This window comes from Mustela putorius, unplaced genomic scaffold (assembly GCF_011764305.1).
Source record: "Mustela putorius furo isolate JIRA1106 unplaced genomic scaffold, ASM1176430v1.1 tig00003863_pilon_pilon_pilon, whole genome shotgun sequence".
Taxonomy (NCBI): domain Eukaryota; kingdom Metazoa; phylum Chordata; class Mammalia; order Carnivora; family Mustelidae; genus Mustela; species Mustela putorius.
Window position 1 is genome coordinate 7,232,443 of NW_025422015.1, and position 13,374 is coordinate 7,245,816.

At 43.7% G+C, this 13,374-nt stretch overlaps 1 protein-coding gene across 3 annotated transcripts in view; it reads right to left on the reverse strand.

Annotated features, from left to right (window-relative positions):
• The window catches only part of SASH1 (SAM and SH3 domain containing 1), a 309,610-nt gene that overhangs the window by 142,263 nt on the left and 153,973 nt on the right, over positions 1-13,374 (reverse strand). For all 3 annotated transcript variants that reach the window (XM_045066256.1, XM_045066255.1, XM_045066254.1), the window contains exon 2: positions 3,403-3,531. In XM_045066256.1, coding sequence (XP_044922191.1) covers positions 3,403-3,531 — 129 coding nt within the window. The remainder of the gene's footprint in view (positions 1-3,402; positions 3,532-13,374) is intronic.

Consider the following 13,374-nt stretch of genomic DNA (forward strand, 5'->3'; position numbering starts at 1 on the left):
AGGGTGCCTTTTTGATTGGTTGGTTCTCTGGTGGACATGTAATTAGCTCTTAAAGACAATGCACTTCTCGACTTTTAAAGCCAAACACAAACATCTAGATACCTATTCTATCTATAGAACATTCCCTCAATTGCCAAAATTCACCAAGAGAATCTGAAATGAAATGAAGTCATAAACTGACTCAACCCATCATTCAAAACTCTGTATTCAAGGCTGTCTCTGAATGATTTTTCTACAGCAGACACAACAAACTTAATGCTACATTTTTCTGTATAAAAGGCAGAGAACCTGGGGGGCTCAGTAGGTTAAGCATCAGACTCTTGATTTCTGCTCAGATTGTGATCTCAGGGTCATAAGCTCAAGCCCCATGTCTAGCTCTGAGCTGTGTGGAGCCTGCTTAGGATTCTACCCAACCCCTACTCCCCCTACTCCCCCAGTCTCCCCACTCCAGCTGTTGTGTTCTCTAGCTAGGGGGGAAAAAAAAAAGGCTTTAGGCTTCCACTGTACTCCTCTTACTGCTTTTGGTGGATTATTTCTTCTCCAAGCCACCTCAATTCAGCTTTCGCTGGACTGCTTATGGACACCAAAAGGAGTATAATGTTGCAGGTCCTCAGACACAAAGCTGTTCCAACAGTAAAATGGGGAAGAAGTTTGTCTACTTGTCTGAAAGTGGAATAATATGCAATAAAATAACGAAAAATAACATAACATAAAGTAAAATAATGCAATAAAAGGAGCATCATGGACTGAAAGTTTCAGCTTCTCAAGAAAATGAACTCTCTCTGTGATGAGCTAAGGACAGAACATGCAATATGTTGCCAGTGTTGCATAGGTGGCCCGAAAGAATGATAGATGACCTTAAAACATATCTCACACAGACTTCTAGACTCTCCTGAACTACATGAATGACATATGGGACACACGGCATCTAACCTGGCATTTAGCAGTTCGAGAGCTCCCCTTGACCTCTCCAACTTGCCTGGAATTTCATAGAAAGGAGTCTGAATATGCCCATCTGGGATCTTACTTTTTTCATGAACTACTGTTTAAAGGATGAACAAAATTTCCAGCCTGGCTGGAATGAGCGCCCATCAATTTTACCCACCACCACATTCCTGCACCTTGGATGAGAACTAATTAAGCTCATGTGGTGGGTTCTTTTCCCCCCAGACTGTCTTTTGCAGCTCTGGAACAGAGCACACCAAATTAAGCCCATCTGTCTAAATGGGAAGAAGTTATTTATCGCACTGCCAAGCAGGCTTTCTTTCCCACGCAGATGCTGCCTTCCAAGGTTCCTAAACACTTTGCGGTGGTGATGGTAACCCCAACTCAACCAGCTAGACTTCTAGGAGAGCAACTGCATCAAGGATCATGCAGCAATCCATAGCAAGCATTTCCTTGCAAGGCAAAATATCCAAAGAAGCCACAAAGTATGCTACCAGGCTATCATTCAAGGTCAAAATTACAATATCCAAAGGTTGTTGTTGTTCAGTGGCAATCTTGCCCCCCACAGAAAAGGGGGGTGGGGATTTAAGTCCTTTTTCATTAACGATGTCCCATTAAAAGAACCTAATTAACTTCAGTGGCATCTTCTGCCACATGAGGTTACTTCTGTTGAAAAGGAAGGAGCAACCCTGCCATTCGCACAGGCCAGAGGACAAAGTCATAGGAAAGATGCCCTGGGCAATGATGATGCCCACACACCTGCCTGGGCGCCGATGTCAGGCTCCCAAGATGATGGCTCTCAGCCCCCAACTGACGCTTCTCAGCTCAATCAACTCAACTGTAGTAACTCCCACCACTGCCAACTGCTCAGAAAGCAAACAAAAAGGAAAGAGAATCAGTAAGTATCTGACAGTCATGATATACTGATACTCCTGACCTGAAGAATCTTCACTTAGGCTGAGTTAAGGAAAGAAATTAAAGTCCACAGGAACATCCGAGTCTCACTACAGAAGTGAAGAATGTCCACTTGCAGAAAACAGTGGTGCCTAAACTAGTTGGTAGGTCTGTTATGTAAGAGGTGCTTTATAACAGAAAAGGAATTAGTAATAAATGAATTTCTTTGTTCCGAGTTTCTTAATTATTGCTTTTTCTTTAATGCCTACCCTAAGTAGATTTATGGAAATTAATTAAATAAATAAATAAAGACAGACTTGATTGAATCGGCAGTTTTCAAACTGTTTTGAAAGGCAGAGAGACTTTTTTCTTTTTTTTTTTTTTTTTAAGATTTTATTTATTTATTTGACAGACAGAGATCACAAGTAGGCAGAGAAGCAGGCAGAGAGAGTGGAGGAAGCAGGCTCCCTGCCAAGCAGGAAGCCCAACTCCAGGCTTGATCCCAGGACCCTGGGATCATGACCCAAGCTGAAGGCAGAGGCTTTAACCCACTGAGCCACCCAGGTGCCCCTAAAGGCAGAGAGACTCTTATGCAAAACAGATCCATGTGGCCCTTCCTCCCTCACCAATATATAAAAGATGGTCAAAAAGGATTTGGTCTGGATGAGGAGACATTCCAGAAGGGGTCCTGAGGTCAGCATAGTGAAATAAAACAATGTGAAAAGCATTGAACCAGAATGGATCCAAATAGAAAATATAATGAAAACTTAAGTTGATAAGCACAGAAACATCAATAAGATTTTTTGTACCAAATATACAACATGGAAACATTAGCACACATACAGATTACAAAGAGAGACCTAAGCTATTTATTCACTATTTATTACATGCAAGTTCAATTGCAGCATTAATCCAAAATGGTCTTCATGAAACAGCCAAATGAATTTGAACACCTTGAGTACAAGGACAGAGCCATGAATAATGGTGATTATGAAAATCTTAATGACATGTAAGAACTATAATAAAATATTAAGTTAAAAAGTAAGAATTATACTGTTGATGTAAAAATGCCCAGAAAAACACTGAGCAGGGATCTGCTTAATAAAAAAAAAAAAACCAACACAGTAATTACCAAGTGAGAAATTAGGGTGGTTTCTGGCTTCTTTAAATTCTATTTTGTTTAAGGAAGGAAGGGAGAAAAGAAGGCAGGAAAAATCTAACCTAGACATTCTTTGGGCTTAGAGGCCATAAAAATGTAGTGTCCACTGGCCAACAGTAAAAACACTTGTCACTTAAGTTACAACATAAAATTCAGTCTTTCCATGACTATAAAGATTGGGTTGTGCCATCCCAGCCAAAACCCAATTCATCTGATGGCCACGGAGCTAGATGATTCAGCCTATGGGACCTGACCTTTGTACCCTGATCTAGCACCACAGCTTACAAAGGGATGCTCCAGGCACAACCAGGACCGCTAGAAGGCCTGGCGGGCATGAGGGATCAGGGGCAGGACACGGAGCAGCCCGGCAGGCCAGAAGCATATTCCCAGACCCACCCACTCACCACTTCCAGGTCCTGGGAAACCCGCCGCTTCCGGAGCTCCTCCATCCTCTCACACACATCGGAGAAACAGGTGTTGTAATAATCTGCATACTGCTGTGCCAGGTCATCGATGTTTCCCAGCGAGCCATCCTGGGGGCGAGGAGAGCAGGAGGAAGACACAGGAAGAGAACAAAGGCAGTCAGTCTATCTGCAGAAAGACCCACCGCTTCCCGCCCCCACTCTCCATGTATTTTCCCTAGTCACGGCTGGTATTCATTATGCTGTGAGCATGCGTTGGGCTAACTTTCACACGTGACACCTCTTAACCCTCAGGCTACCTGCTGGACGCAGGACCTGTTCCTCACTGTGCGGAGGAACACACAGTAGGTCACTGAAGCTGAGCGACCACCCAAGGCTTCCAAGACTAACAAGCAGAGAAGCCAAGCCTCCAGCCCAGGACTGCCTGGTGCTGAGGCCATGGTCTTGAACTCACAGCTCTGCCTGCCTGGCAGGGCTCAGAGACCCTTAGGGGAGCACCTGCCGAGAAGGTGCAGGGGAAAGGCTCCCTAAGGCCCGATCAGTGGCTGCACCAGAACCTCCTGGGAAGATCCTGAGAAATTCTGCTACCAGGACCACTGCATTCCTAGAAATTCTCAGGAGAACCAGAGAACTGAGGACCCACGAGGGATGCTGTGTCTGAGACACACCTGTGCCACACCCTCCTGGGAGACCCTTGAAAAGAGCACCCTATCCCTTGAGCTATTCCAAGAAATAGTAAAAACATGCAAGAAAAGCACAGGTTACCAGTTTACCTAGAGGAAAGCCGTCTGTGGCCTGAGCCACTGCTCTGGAACCCACCCTCCTGGGTCCACACTCAGCTCTGCGACCCCTAACAGCTCCTGGCCAGAGGCAGGTTTCCCCATCTCGATAACTCTAGAGCACTGAGTACCTATCACGTAGAGAGAACTAATGAAGGAACACAGTCCACCTGGCCCACAGGACTATTAGCTCCTAATATTCACTACAAGATAATATTTCAGACTATAGTCTTCCCTTTGGCGACTTGATGCCCAAGTGCACGTCTGAACACATTCACGAGGCCAAATGCTGCCTACATTTGTAAATTATGCCATTTGTTCTGTTCATTCATTCATTCATTCATTCAGAGAAACATTTCCCCTTCCCTTTTTACCTCCCAACCTGTCCTTTCTTTGGTATGAATAAATGGCGCTACCAAGACAACCAAAAAAACACAACTTGGAGCAAGCCTAGAAGGTGCCCACACGCTCCAGCTTACAGAGCATAGTCCCGTCACGTCACACACAGCAATGCTTGTCTAAACCCGCCAGACACGCTGCGCTGCGAAGCAAGCAGGGCGGGGGTGGGGAGGGTGGACTTCAGAGTTCGCCCCCAAGGCTTTTTGCTGAAGACCTTCAGGCCTTATCAAGAGCCCTGGGTCACAGCAATCTCCATCCCATATCTGCGCATTCACCAGTTTTATGCAACCAGGGGACAGGAGAAAAAGAAAGAAATGATTTAAAAACAAAACAAAACAAAACAAAACAAAAAAACCTCTTCCTTTTCCACCAGTAAAATGTTCTCCTTTGAGTTAATTGCCTCCAAATCCCAGTGCAGAGCCAGGGGCCAGAAGAACTCTTCCAAGACCAATAAGATGTTTGAGTTTGAACATGTCTGGGCAAAAGTCATTCCCATTCGGTCTGCCGGTCCATCTGTCTATCTCAGACAGCAGGCTGTAAGGACACAGTAGAGGAGCTGGGAGCCTAACCCCCTCTTCAGTAGGTTTACTGTCAAGTTTCCAGTAGGGAAATAGGACTAGTCAAGGTAAGAAATCTGCTGCTGGGCCTCTGAGGAAAGGTCCAGGGGTGGTCAGCCTGGTGGTCTTCGCTTGACTGCTGTCAAACTGCCTGGAACCAGAATCGCAGGGGAGGAGGGAGGCCAGACCAGAAGCATCTTAAGGTGATGCTCCTGCAATACAGCATGATAAATCAAATTATGGTCCCACGGTTTGCCCTGACTCTCCTCAAATCAACCACACGAACCCTGTCCGTTTCCCCACTCTGTCTGTTCTGCCACGAACACAGCCACCAAAGTGACCTTGCTAAACAGAGCTGACCAGCTGTCCTTTCCCTGGGAATCACCCATGCTACCCTATCACTCGGTGACAAAATAAACCCCCAGCTTGCCGGCCTGGACCTCAGGGCCCTTCACCTTACCTCTGCTCCCCGGTCCAGCTGGGCTGAGGTAGGAGCTCGGGCCCCCAGATGGGGAGGCCCAGGGCAGCCCAAAGAGCAACCAGCAGCTTCCTAGAGTGACCGCTTTCCCTTCAGAGTGGTCCTCTCCCAGCCCACCAACCTCAGCTTCAGCACCAGGAGAACGGAGTCCTGGACACTGGCTACTCCTGGCAGCCTGGGCTAGAAGAATGAGAGCTCGGGGCCCGCTGCAGTGAGAGCTTGAGTCCACAGCCTGGCCAGCTGCCTTCTGTTAACCTAGCATTTCTGCTTATGCCCCAAAGAAACAAGTCCTCTGGGGCCCCCTTTTCTTCAAGACCCTTGGTTTCCTTAGTCCCCGCCCCTGGTATATACTGGGAAAGACCAAGGCACTCCCTTCAAAGTGTGCACGGGAAGGTGGGGGAACAGACTTGCAGCCACGGCACCCAAGAACCCGCTTCTCTGAGTGATTGTCTGGACTTGGCCACGGCCCACTGGGGTCCCCCACCGCTGGGGTGCTGGCACCTCCTAAGCCTTTTAGAGTCATGTCAAGTCTCTTGAGAAGGTGATGCTATCCTGTCTTCATCCAGAAACATCCACCTCCATCCATCCAGAGAGGGAAACATGCCTGCCACTTCTGGCCAAATATAAAACCGACATCTTCTAATGCCTGAGTGTATCTGTGTGAGGCCTTCCAGATTATAGCTGCACATCTTCCTATGGCTTGCTGTTCTTAAATGGAACTCAATCTCCACCCCACCCCCCACCGGCCTTCTTTCCCAGAGGCACTAAGAATTGTTCTGTTCTAGCCAACCCGCTCCAATTTTGAATTCTGGCTTCTCAAAAATAACCAGCTGAACTCTACAACTTAACACAGTCAACTGACTTCTTGGAATAATGAAGTCTACTCCAAAAAAATTCTTAATTATTTATATAGCTTTGTTCAAATTACCTTCTGTCCCCTTTTTCCAAGCAACACCTTCAAAACCAACTGTTTGCTTCTCAAGTTTCCAAGCTGTCAATCAAAGGTTTTCTACTACTAGTGAGAAAATTTAAGTCCCTCTTTCTCAGTCCAAATCACTCAATTCCCCAATCACGTGGGGACCTGGAAAACATTTCTGTTGCTCATAAGAAAAAAGGCAGCTGCTCAACTCAGTGTGGGCCAGAGACAGCAAACGCTTCACACCCTGCAACGTGCTGCTTACCCACTCCTTACTCGGCGCTCAGCAGACGATAATTTGGACCGAGTAGCACAGCTGCCTCTCTGTTTTCCCAAATTACTTTCCAGATGTGCAAGAAGTCCCCCAAATTTCCATTTTCATCAGTTTTGATGATTTAAATGCCAAGAAAACCAAATGAATGAAAGAACATGTTTTGGGACACCTGGGTGGCTCAGTCATTAAGTGTCTGTCTGCCCAGAGTCCTGGGATCAAGCCCTGCATCAGGATCCTCACTCAGCAGGAGGCCTGCTTCTCTGTCTCCCATTTCCCCTGCTTGTGTTCCCTCTCCCACTGTGTCCTCTCTATCAAAAAAAAAAAAAAAAAAAAAAAAAAGAAAGAAAGAAAAATTTAAGAAGAATATGTTTCTAAAAAATAAGTCTTGTCTGCCATCCCTAGAAAGGAATCCTATTCATCTCCATCAAATGGAACCAAGGAACAACCACAAGATCATTTTCTCTTTATCCTCTCAAAACCCATGTTCCTTCAGGACTACCTGGAAAACTCTGTACCATTTCTGTCCAACCTGTTCCTACTTGAGAAAGCACAGACTTATTCAGTCAGAACCTTCACTTCTACCAGAAATGTTTGCAAAATCAGTCCACAGGGAATTTAAATAATGCAGCTGGCTGCTTAATAGCACCATATCTCATGCATCTTTCCTTTGAGAACATGAAGTTCACATCTCACTCAACATTCAACAAGGCTGATGTCAAGAGGCACTGATGTTACAGAATAAACTTTAGACCATGACTTTAAACTCTCTCTAAATACACTGAAATAGATTCCTTTTAAAACTTTGTTTCTTTTAAGGTGTTCATTGTTTCTGCTCTAGAGTTATTACTTGACTAATCTGTTTCACTTCTTTTTTTCCCCCCTTTGGTTCCCATGCATCAGACTTAAGTATTATGGGTTCAAATTTAGGAACAGGGAAATCTTATTTCCTTAAAAGTTTTTTTTTAAGTAAATTGTGAAATTTTGTGCCCCATGATCTTTTTATAAGAATTTTCCCATTTTCATCTTAAAAAAAAAAAAAAAAGACTCCATTAAATTCAAGTTCTCCTTCCTTTTCTTATAAAACCAGGTCACAACATCCTTCCATAGGGCCATCTACTTCACTTGGTATGGTTTTAAATTAAATCTGTGGTCTCACTCCCAGTGGCAGGTCAAGGGAAGACAAATCTTGTGTAATCTTCCCACGAAGCTGAAGCATACATTTATACCAAACACTCCTCTTTTATACAACCAACATAAAAACAGAGAGATAAGGGGCATTTGTACTGAACAATTCACATCCGGTAGACTGCTGTTAGAATTAAGGAGAAAAGAAAAGCACTGTTCTCTCAACAACTGATGTAACAGTATTTCTGATATTTACCCCAATGTATTTCTGTCTCTGGAGAAGTGAAAACTAAAAGTACTATGAAACAAAGCATTTGTATCATTAACTTCTGTTATTTTGCTCTCTTCTTTCCCAGATGTCATTTATGGTTCAGATAGCTTGACAATCTTTAAGGGAGGAAAAAAAGGAAAAAGAAAAAAAAATCCTGAAAACACCAGGAAATACAATGTAATCTGTATAGCTATATGCAGATCACATGCAAATAAATGCAAATGAACTTGTGGTCCTGCTATTTTATGTATCTATAAAGACAGAGCCCAGAGGGAAAACTCAATGTGTTGCTCTTAATTCCCAACTTTGAGGAGGAGAAAGAGAAGTCTCCTGACTCATTTATTCAGTGTGTCTCTCTTGTCTATAATAATAAATCCAAATATATATATATATATATATATATATTCCTTAATATAAAGTATACGTTATATTTACATTGCTTCCTATTGTTTTGTAGAGGGACAGAGCAATACATCAGTACATCGGTTCCCTACAAACTAAATCCACGGAAAGAAATCACTACACAGCAACGAAGCCTGATTTCTTGAACGTCTTCACAATGTGTTTTCATTCTTAATTAGCTTGTTTAAAGATTCTGAGGTGATAAACACTTTCAGCAACCTTTCAGGTGAAATTGCTACGACCATAAAAAAGACTTTAATTCTGGTTTCCTTGTTCAGCCTCACTGAATCCATGAGATGCTGTTATAGGAATTGTCTGCCTTCAGTGCCGCGGTTGTTGATCATGCTGCTTCCAAGAATGAAGGAGCAGACCAGATGAAGAGTGGTGGGCAGCACAGCAAAGTTTATTGAGCAAGAGTATAAAGTGTCCAGGGGCACCTGGGTGGCTCAGTAGGTTAAAGCCTCTGCCTTCGGCTCAGGTCATGATCCCAGGGTCATGGAATCGAGCCCCGCATTGGGCTCTCTGCTCAGCAGGGAGCTTGCTTTCCCCTCTCACTCTCTGACTGCCACTGTGCCTACTTGTGATCTCTGTCTGTCAAATAAATAAATAAAATATTTTTAAAAAAAGTATAAAATGTCCAGAGAGTGAGGGGACCAGACAGGGTTACCCCTGGAGTGTCTAATTTAGGGGATTTTATGAGCTCTTTTGCAAAACTATCTTAAGCAATCAGGTGTGGTGAGCCCTACCAGGGCTCTGGTGACGTATCTGTGTATCTACTCGGTTAATGTCCACGTACTGATGTTCTTTTTCTTTTCTTTTCTTTTTTTTTTTTTTTTTTGCTGACATCTATCGGTTTATGTCTTAAGTGCCCCTTGGCTGTTATAGGGACAAATGCTCTATAGTTAATTGTCTTATTTTTGGATGTTTTTGTAGAAGTCACTTCTATGAATGCTAGCGTGCTCCTGTCTCAACTGCAAAACCAGGTGTCTATGCTGTTCGATCTTAGCTGTCCTGACTGATGTGGGACACAGAGGCAGAAGAAAAATTATTAAATTTCCTTACCCACTGACAAGCCCTTAAAACAGGCAGAGTGACATTCCTCTAGGGACTCAACTACCCCCACCTTAAGGCTTTGCTAAGAGCAAAGGGCAATCCTAGCCTGACTGACCCCTACCCTCAACCAGGATCCGTAAGTCTACTTTAACAATTCCCTTGGAAACTTCCTTTATCTCTAAACCCTCCAGGATACTGTTGACAATCATCCCCAAGCTTATGGCCCACTGCTATACATCTAAAGGGTCTCACAAAAAGGTTTTATTACTGGTGATGAATAACCTTTTCTCCAACAACAGCTAGCCCCTCAAGCTCCTGGCAACCTTGCTTCCAAAATTCCCTAGAGACTTATGCCATCCCTAACCCCCTCCCAACTTGCAAGCATATAATAGACCAATCCTCACAACCCTGGGGCAGCAGCTCTTTCTGCCCATGGGTCCTGTCCCTGTGCTTTAATAAACCACCATTTTGCACCAAAGACATCTCAAGAATTCTTTTTTGTCCGTCAGCTCCAAACTCTGTCATTGAGCCTTATCTATATTCTATCTAAGACTTCATCATTTGGTGAACATGAAGGGACTTTGAGTCTTTACATCCGGACTCTGAGCTTCGGTGCAAAATTGGTAAGTACTTTCTCTCTTCTTCCTTGACTTTCATTTCTGGGGCTTTTCAAGGAGTATGGTCTTACTGGAACACTTTAATGTTGACTGCTTAGGCTGTAGTCCTCTAGCCTGTGGCTACTCTATGGGAAGGAGAACGTCTGCCTTTTAGCTGGAAGTTAGTAGCCTGGCCAGAATGGAAATTTGATGCCCTCTCTTTATTTCTGTTCTTTATACAAAGTTGTCTGTCTTGGGGACGGGACAGCCACCTAAGTCACCAGGACGGCTGCCAATCTCAAGACTCCGATGTGACATTTCCTCCTGATTGACCTAATGTGATCCCCTCCACATCCCTGGTCTAGCCACTTCTGGCCATGGGAACTCCACAGGGAACTGGCTGAAAACAGTACCCGACTGAAATAAAATGCAACCGGGCATGTTTATAAGGGAAGTTGGCTGTAAGGATCACATCTGTTAGAAAGTCGCTTAGACCATGATGGATTTCAGTCTTTACTATTTCTTGGCAGTGCTAAGTGCTAAGTACTAACTACTTACAGCTACGAAATTGGGTAATTTCCCCTTGCAAAACTTTTCTAGTATTTTCCATGGGTTAAAATGGGAGAACAGTACACAAGCTTCAGGGCAGACAATGGCATGGCATGGCATGGTATTTTAGTCCATTCACCAGGATCAGCAGCCTAGGATGTGATGGGGAAGGGGAGGAGCGCCCGCATCTCTCCAGGGCCTTTTATGGCAGGAATGCCTTCCCAGTAAAGGCAGGATTGTGATCAATAGTGATATCTTGTGTTAGGGACGCCTCCGGTTGCTTCTGACACGGGGGAACCTCTGACACATCCTGGGTGGGACTCCACCCAGGAGTTTGGGGGGGATTTGGTAATGGACCTTCTTTACTTTTCTGGGAGCATGGCCTCAGTAGGCTTCTTCGGTTCTCAAGGACTCTACCTTGGCATGCCCTTTTAATCTACTGGAAACAAATTGCATTGTAAAACTTGGGAAAGGACTGAGCTCTTGTAACACTGCATGGCCACAGTAGGATCTATCAGTTAGATCTCCTCTGCAGGAAACAGGGCAAATGGACCTACGATACCTTCATTGCTCATACCTAGGCCTTCCCTGCTCTACACCAGGACCCTGACCTAAGGGCCTTTTGCAAAATGTGTTTGCCCAAATGGGTCAGCTAGTAAACTCCCTCCTGACATATTGGATAATTATCTAAATAGGCCTTCTCCTAGTAAACCTAGGTTGCTGGAGGATACACAGGCCATCCCTAGAAAAGGGGACTATGACTTTATCTCTCTAAGTTCCTCCTAATAGATGTGGGGGCTTCTCCATCACCCATTTCCCATGTTAATGGCTATCACTGGAACCAACTGGGGTTAGCCTAACTCGGGAGAGAGGCTTTAAGGAATATTCCCAAGCAGCTGCTGAAACTGCCTTTGTTTTGGGGAAATTCCCTGTCTTCTCTGGCCTGACATGGACTGCTTAATCCCTTGCCCCTTGTTGGCAGGAAAACATGGCATCTGCTCCTCTGTTGGCTGATGAGCTCTAAAACCGGGAACCCTTTCTCTGCCTTCTGGCAGCACTTTGTTTCTTCTGTCTCCCTCGTCTCCTGTTTCTGCACCAACTTGAATGCAGCCTGCATGACTGGCCTCTACACCATCCTCTGTGCCTCCTGCACCATGGCTCCTTCTCTCTTCATGGTCAGGGAGCAAGAAGAGCACCCCCTGGACCTAACACCTCCCACTCCAGATTCCCCCACCCGTGTCTTAGGTAAACATTGAAAGTGGAGTGGGCCCAGGTAGAATGTAAATCAGTATTTGAACTAAGTTAAGTTTGTTGGTTTAATTAAGATAAACATGTCTTTTAAGTTATCAGCAATAAACATGAAACTTTTATTCTATCAAGGTTTACTAAAGGTCAAATAAGCTCATATTATCTGTTGCAATTTGTTAGCAAAAAGATGACTAGACTGATGGTTCATTGTCTGTCTTAAAGTTTTCATAAGTAAATGCTGAGATCGCTTTCAGAGTCTTTGGTAACCTGAAAGTTTAAAGTTTTGCTTGGATGACAAACAAAATTAAATTTCTTGGACATCTTTTCCAAATAGGATAAAGTGCTAAAGCACTGAGTACTGGACATAGGTTTGTGCTTTTGACTTCTTACTGCAAAGAAACTAAGAATATTTAAAACTGTTGGTAAACATGTTTTGTGCTTAACTGATTCATCAATTTGCCATTTAAAGAATTCTGTTGTAACAGTTCACAAATGGTTAACACTTAGCCATCACTAGATGTTAAGGTGTTTCTAAGAGTACAAAATTCTGCTGACTGTAACTATGACTGATGGAAATCAGGGAAACAACTCTATGTGGAAAAGTAGGAGATATGTAAGAAAGATATGAGGAATGGGAATGCATTTTGTTGAAGGAAAATAAGGTAATTTTGTCCTGAATGAGATGGTTGTTTGGAAGGAAATGGCTTGGGACAAAACCTGAATGCAAAGGAAAGTTGTAGAAGGTTTGTGAAGGGAGATCTTTGGAATGGAATTTTAGGTATGGTCAGGATGGACAAAGATTGAAATAAACTCTAAAAAGACACTGGTATAGAAAGTCTGCTTTCTCTCTGTTCAAAAGAGACAAAGTTTTCTTAGATTAATTGATCTGCTGTTAAGAAGAAAATGTAAATATTTTTCTCTTTGACTACCCAGAAAAACCAGTTTCTATGTTTTGTTTTATCAGATCTTTAACATCCCTAATCCTATTTAGGCATGTGCTTTAAAAGGTTTTAACAAACTTCCTTAAGATTTAAATCTTGAACAAAGTCTTGACTAATTAGGCTTGCTTGTTTGGTATGTTACGGGCTGGTTCTGGCTGTTAAAGTGTTGCATGTCAGTGCGTGGCAGGATAACTGAGTTTCCTTATCTATAGTGTCATAGCAAACTCTCATATCTGTATCTCACTGGTGACCAACTAACATCTATTTGTGTTCCCCCTTTGGGACTGGAGGGTGTTGTTTGACACATGAAAGGTCTTACTAACAAGTACATGGTTGAAGACCTTAGTGATACTCAAAATAGCATTT